The 7,084-nt window shown below is 49.9% G+C and overlaps 1 protein-coding gene across 1 annotated transcript; it reads left to right on the forward strand.

Moving 5' to 3' along the window:
- Positions 1 to 1,986: 1,986 nt before the first annotated feature.
- CAVIN3 (caveolae associated protein 3) lies at positions 1,987 to 3,677 on the forward strand. Its single transcript, XM_017507239.2, has 2 exons — positions 1,987 to 2,533; positions 3,059 to 3,677. Exons 1-2 carry the CDS (start codon positions 2,150 to 2,152, stop codon positions 3,458 to 3,460), a joined length of 786 nt encoding a protein of 261 aa, XP_017362728.1. The 5' UTR covers positions 1,987 to 2,149; the 3' UTR covers positions 3,461 to 3,677.
- Positions 3,678 to 7,084: the final 3,407 nt, after the last annotated feature.

Here is a 7,084-nt window from a genome sequence, read left to right on the forward strand (position 1 = left end):
TGGAGAGTGTGAGAGGTGGGGGATGGGGCTCATAGTTGAGCAGTTGAGAGAACTATAGAGAGCCAGATTTGGAGCTGTGAATGACTCACACTTAATCACCACTCTACCAATGTTCTTTTTCAATTATGTTTGAATTGGGTTTCCTGTTACTAAGTACTGTTTGAATTCAGCTATTGTTCCCTCAGTCTGAAAGCATTTTAACTGGTACATCCCTGATGGATCTCTCTGGGTAAACGTTGCTTCACTGGAAGAGATGGTGATTCCCACCAGGTTCCCAGAGAGCTTATTTTCTCTTGTATTAAGGAAAGGGGTCAGGCTTATGACTTTGTATTTGTAGAAGCCAGCCATGAATTTAGCATCACCAGATTTCTGGCATTAGCTGCCTACTGTTTGTGGCACTTCAGGCCCATGTAACTATTTCCTGAGTGACACAAGTTTCTTCCACAGTTGTTATCAAATGGCCCTCACAGGTTCCTTGACAAGAGGAAGAGGGAGCGAGATCATCAGGATTGATAGATTACTTGGATTTGTGAGATGGTTTGCCAAGTATTCCTAAAAACAAGGCATGGGATTTTTTTCTTTTTCTTTTTTTTTCTTCCTTCTTTTTTGAGATGGAGTCTTGCTCTGTCCTCCAGGTTGCTGTGCAGTGGCACAGTCTCGGCTCACTGTAACCTCTGCCTCCCTTGTTCAAGCAATTCTCCTGCCTCAGCCCTCCCGAGTGGCTGGGATTACAGGCACGTGCCACAACATCCCGCTAATTTTTGTATTTTTAGTAGAGATGGGGTTGTGCCATGTTGCCCAGGCTAATTTCGAACTGTTTGCCTCACGTGATCCTCCCCGCTTGGCCTCGCAAAGTGCTGGAATTACAGGGGTGAGCCACCGCGACCAGCTAAGGCATGTAAGTCATGGAATTTTTCGAACTACTGACACTACAAATTCACAATCCATATCATTAACTGGAGCCTCCATGCCCACTCTTTCCCTCTGTAGCAGCAATTCAAGTCTTTACTTTCCACAGTTCCACAGAATACAAGAAACAACATGGTGAAACCCCGTCTCTACTAAAAATACAAAAAAATTAGCCGGGTGTAGTGGCGGGCGCCTGTCATCCCAGCTACTCTGGAGGCTGAGGCCGGAAAATCACCTGAACCTGGGAGGTGGAGGCTACAGTGAGCCATGATCCTGCTACTGCACTGCACGGCAGCCTGGGCGACAGAGTAAGACTCCGTCTCAAATAAAATAAAAAATAAAATAAAATAAAATAAAATAAAATCACCAAGTAACCTCCATCAAAGCAAAGACCACTGTCTACTCTAACCTTTTTAAGGGTTTTAAAGGAAGAGGTGTCCTGTCTGTCCTCCAAGCTTGGGTGCTGAAGCCACGGCTGAGATTTACCCGTGAAACCCAAAGAAAGAGAGGGTAGAGAACTAGAGAAAGAAAACAGGGTAATGTTACCCAAGAGGACGAAATAGAGAAGCAGGAAACGAAGCCTGCGGCTAAACACTGGTGATGACTGTTAGGAAAATACCAGACGATGCCCCGCCCGCCAGCCCACAATGCGCCCGCCAGCCCACAATGCGCCGCCTGTCCAGTCACAAAGCGGGGCCTCGGGCCTTGACAGTTCGCGGTCTGTAAGCAGAACGTTCCAGGGCTTCCTTGTCGCCTGTGTCCGGTCCGGGGGCCACTAAAATACAGTCTTCAGCGGTGTGGGAGACCGAGAGTGGGCGGATAACAGAGGCTTCTCTGGTTATCTCTATGCCGTGCCAACATAGTTTCTGTGCCCACTAAGATGCATGAAATAAAAATGTCCGTGTCTCGCCCTCTGCGGTGGAGAGACGTCCCAGAAACAGGCACACCAGGGAATTGGAGCAGAGGAGAGTAACTCAAACTCAGAATGAGAGCGTTTGCAGGGGACCGAACTGGGGCCAACCCGCTTCCCAGCGGGTCTCCGGAGAGGCAAAGTGGAAGGGGAAGCTCTTCCAAAAGACCCCCGCTGCCAACAGCCCGACGCCCCCGCGCCCTCCCGCCGCCCCAGAAGGCCAACTCCGCCCGCCTGAGTCACAGCTGGAGTTGGGGAGGAGTCAGGGGAAGGCGGCTCCAGCCCTTAGTGCAGCCTTTGGTTGCAGGCAGAGCAGAGCGGTCAGGGATCATGGGGGAGAGTGCGTTGGAGCCGGGGCCTGTGCCCGAGGCGCCGGCTGGGGGTCCCGTGCACGCCGTGACGGTGGTGACCCTGCTGGAGAAGCTGGCCTCCATGCTGGAGACACTGCGGGAGCGGCAGGGAGGCCTGGCTCGAAGGCAGGGAGGCCTGGCGGGGTCCGTGCGCCGCATCCAGAGCGGCCTGGGCGCTCTCAGTCGCAGCCACGACACCACCAGCAACACCTTGGCGCAGCTGCTGGCCAAGGCGGAGCGCGTGAGCTCGCATGCCAACGCAGCCCAAGAGCGCGCTGTGCGCCGCGCAGCCCAGGTGCAGCGGCTGGAGGCCAACCACGGGCTGCTGGTGGCGCGAGGGAAGCTCCACGTTCTGCTCTTCAAGGTCAGTGACCTCAAACGGTCCCCAATCCGGGGACTTTTCCTGCCTTTGGGCCACCAGCTGGGGGCTCCCCGCTTCCATCTACCTTCCACACCCGCATTCCTAACCCCTCCCGCCGCTGTTGCTGTGGAACGCACTCCTAGAGCCGCACCCGCTTCCCAAAACCCAGCCCCATCCCTCCCTGTCACGCCTGAGCCCCGCCTGGCCAATCCAAGCCCGCCCTGCTCTCGCTCTGGCCACGTTCGCAGAATTTGTTCTAAGTCCCAGCCCATCCCTAAAATAACGGTGGTTGGAAGGGCATTCCGTGACTGTGGGCACCATCCTCCTCTCGCCCCTCTCCGGGCCTCACTTACTTTACAAAGTTTTGTAGCTGGCAAGCAGCTTTCCCTCCCCTTCCCTTCCCACTTCTGCCTCTTCCCACCCCTACTCTGCGGAGGTAAAAGGTTTCCCTTGTGTAATTAAGGAGTGAGTTTCGGGCTGCTGGGGGTAAGGGGCTGCCAGGATCAGTGCTGTGTCCGTCACATGCAGGAGGAGGGTGAAATCCCAGCTACCGCTTTCCAGAAGGCACCAGAGCCCTTGGGCCCGGCGGACCAGTCCGAGCTGGGCCCGGAGCAGCCCGAGGCCGAAGCTGGAGAGAGCTCGGACGAGGAGCCGGTGGAGTCCAGGGCCCAGCGGCTGCGGCGCACTGGATTGCAGAAGGTACAGAGCCTCCGAAGGGCCCTTTCGGGCCGAAAAGGCCCTGCGGCGCCACGGTCCACGCCGGTCAAGCCGCCTCGCCTTGGGCCTGGCCGGAGCGCTGAAGCCCAGCCGGAAGCCCAGCCTGCACTGGAGCCCACGCTGGAGCCAGAACCTCCGCAGGACACTGAGGAAGATCCCGGGAGACCTGGGGCTGCCAGAGAAGCTCTGCTCCAAATAGAGAGTGCAGCCTAAGGGCTGGTGTTGCCTGCCTCGCTTGTGGCTTGTGCCTTGTCCCAAAATAAATCCTTTCAGAATGTAGCACTCGCGCCCTAATAAGGAGAGAATCCTGCATCCGCGGAGGCGGGCGCTCTGGACCTCCCTTCCTTAAGTCCAGTCCTGCGTCCTCTGAAAGAGGTGCAGCCCCTCACACCTGCTTACGCTCACCATCAATAAAAGTAATTTCACCCGATCCAGACTCCATGAGAAGGGATGGGGAAAGGGTTTGGATGTGGGAAGGCAGATCAAGGAATAAGACAAATCAAGGAATAAGACCTGGAATCATTGTATGATTTCTCCAGTTCCATGGAGTCCTGGGTTTTAGACTCCAGTGGCACATAGAAATATCCCTGTGGCGGCCTGCTCCTTAAACACTGTCCTCACGGGAACACACAGTTGCCATTTTTTTTTTTTTTTTTTTTTTTTTTACAGTTTTAGCATCCAGTACAGTCCTTGCTGGAGGTGCTTATTCAGTGTCAACTAATGGTTTTCCTCTTAGCCTTTTCTTCCTTTAGCACCTCTTAGAAGTTGGGTTTTCCAGGATTTCTTTCTTGGCTCTCTTTTCACTCTGGGTACTTTTTGGTTGTCACCCATGCCTAGATCTCCCCTACCAGCTACTTACACCCCATAGCACTGTCTTGAGCTGCAGTTGAAAAATATGTCAGAAGTAGCAAGTATCTTCTACCTTTTAAATTCTATTTCATTCAACAGCTATTTGTTGAACATCTACTATGTGGCAGGCCCTACTAGGTATGGTTCAGAATATTTCTCCCTCTTGTGTGTTCTTTACCAATGAATGGTACCATCATCCACAGAGAAACTTGGGAGGCCTTGTTGGCTCAAGGACTCTCCGTCATCCCCCTCCCACATGGAAACAGCTTTTCTATTGATTTTACTTCTTCAGTCTGTCCACTTTCCTAATACAGCTGCTGCCTTATTTCAGGCTTTTCACTTGACCAGTGTTTGAACTGCCAATCTCATCACATCATTGTCCTGATTCAAATATTTCAGTGTCTCCCCAGTATCTTCAGATTAAAGACCAAGCTCCTTATAATTATTTTCAAGGCCCTTTGTGATCTGGTCCCTGCCTATTTTTGTAGCCTCATCTCTCACCACTTCCCCTTGTGCTACCACTGAGTTACACTGAGCACTGTGCTCTCACTCTTATCCCTGCTGTCCTACCAAACTCAGGAAAGCGCACCTGTTTCAGGGCCAGGTGTTTCTCTTCCTTCTCTCAAAGCACCACTTGCATGCCTCTATGGCTAACTGCACTGATTGTGAGGGTTTGTGGTTACACCCGCACTCCACTCTACTAGACTGTGGCTTTCTTGCAGTAGGGACAGTTTCATTCATTTCTGTATTTCCCACACCACATACTGTATCTGGCACAGTAGACCTTCTCAAGGGGCTGAGGAGAGTTCCTCAAAGTAGACCTTCTCAAGGGGCTGAGGAGAGTTCCTTGCATCAGTGAAGCAAGAATGTCTCAGAAGGGACTGGGCACAGTGGCTCACAGCTGTAATTTTAGCACTTTGGGAGGCTGAGGTAGGTGGATCACTTGGCCTCTGGAGTTTGAATCCAGCCTTGGCAAAATGATGAAACCCAATCTCTACCAAACATACAAAAATTAGCTGGATGTGGTGGCTTGTGCCTGTAGTCCCAGCTACTTGGAGGGTGGGAGTATCACTTGAGCCCAGGAGGCAGAGGTTGCAGTGAGCCAAGATCATGCCACTGCACTCCAGCCTGGGTGACACAGTGAGAACCTGTTAAAAAAAAAAAAAAAAAAAAAAAAAAAAAAAAAAAAAAAAAAGAAGAAGGGAAAAAACCCCAAAAACTAGAAGTGGGACTGGGGTGGTTAAAGATGAGGAGCACGGTCACCTACTCCTTCATTCAGTCACTATCATATAATAACATTTTCAATACCTACTTTGTTCCAGGTCTTATGCTAGGTCTCATGAATACCTTCAGGGAATTCAGGATTTAGAGAAAGATGCCAACGCCAATTGTAATGAATGATACTTACATGTAAGTTATTTTGAGAGCAAATTGGGAAGGGGCATGACCCAACCTGAAGGAGGAAAAGGGGGAGATATATAAAGAATTGTTCTTGGAAATAGTAGATAGTGAATGGAAAAACAGAAATGGTAAGGGGCAGTAGAGTTCAGTGGTGGGTAGGTTGTGTTCTCTGTTCCCTTATCTATAAAATGAGATAATTATAGCTCCCTATTTGGGCTGTTGCAAAGATTAAGTGACATAAATCAAGTGCCCAGCACAGTGCTGGAGTATAGTTTTTGCTCTGGAGCTTTAGGTATATGGTTCATTTGTTTGGTCATTCAACAAATATTTATTGAACTCTTAGGGTCATCCAGGTACTATTTTAAAATCTGAGGATACTGCCATGCGTGGTGGCTCACATCTGTAATCCCAGCATTTTGGGAGGCTTAGGCGGGATGATGGCTTACAGATGGCTTGAGTCCAGGAATTTGAGACCAGCCTGGCCAACACGGTGAAACCCCATCTGTACTAAAAATACACAAAAAGTTAGCCAGGCGTGGTGGTGCACACTACAGTAGCTGCTTGGCAGGCTGAGGCACAAGAATCACTTAAGCCTGGGATGCAGAGGCTGCAGTGAGCAGATTGTGCCACTGCATTCCAGCCTGGGCAACAGGGCGACATGCTGTCTCAAAAAATTTTAAAAAAGTAAATAAAATAAAACCTGAGGATACAGTGACACATAAGAAAGACAAGATCCATACCTATATAAAGTTAAATTCCAGTAGGAAGAGACAGATAATAAATAAAATGTAAGCCAGATAAAAACAAGTAAACACATGAACCACAAGGGCATTCTGATTATGAGCTCTGAAGAAGAGAAAACAGACTAAGGATACACATAAGGCTTCGTGGGGGTGTTCTTTAGATAAGGACATTGGGGATTAATATTGGAGCCAGAGTTACACATATGAATTACTTCTTGACACTTGAGTTAGAGTGGTGTCACATTTTTGTTTTCATGGATTCAGTAAGAAGAATTTAAGCCCCCAACTGCCTGCCATGTTGTTGGGAAGTTGATGATTAATAATTTTAGTTATCTTCCCATTCTCGAGATTGTGCAGTACCAGGGGGCTCACACCATCTCTCAGCCTTTGCATGTCTCACCTGCACTTGCTCCTTCTGGCCACACGACGTCACTGTCGGGGAGCCAGTGTCCTAGTTGGTGCCTCCCCTAATCACCCCAAGGTCGGCCTGTCCAGCAATATGCTGGGGACACTTAGGGGTAGAGGAGGTATGGGGGGCAGGAGTCCTTCCAGGGAGGACAGATCTGCAGTAGCTCCATATAGTCTGGAGAAGTTCAGTGCTTCTCCTGCAGGCTCCCAGCTCTGGTGCTCAGACTGTACCCCTTTCAAGGTGTGGCCATCTCAATGGGACTGGTATTAGCAGGCTCAGTTCTTTGTCCTAAGGAAAAATTCTTGTTTTTCCAAATTCCTGGAAATCTGCTCCATTTTCCCCTTTCAACCCACAATTACAATTAAGAACCTAAGTGTGCATTTTCCATATAAAACATCTTGACCCCTAGAAACCCAAAGGCTTGACTAATTTTGT

Source organism: Cebus imitator, unplaced genomic scaffold (assembly GCF_001604975.1).
Source record: "Cebus imitator isolate Cc_AM_T3 unplaced genomic scaffold, Cebus_imitator-1.0 Scaffold370, whole genome shotgun sequence".
Classification (NCBI taxonomy): Eukaryota; Metazoa; Chordata; class Mammalia; order Primates; family Cebidae; genus Cebus; species Cebus imitator.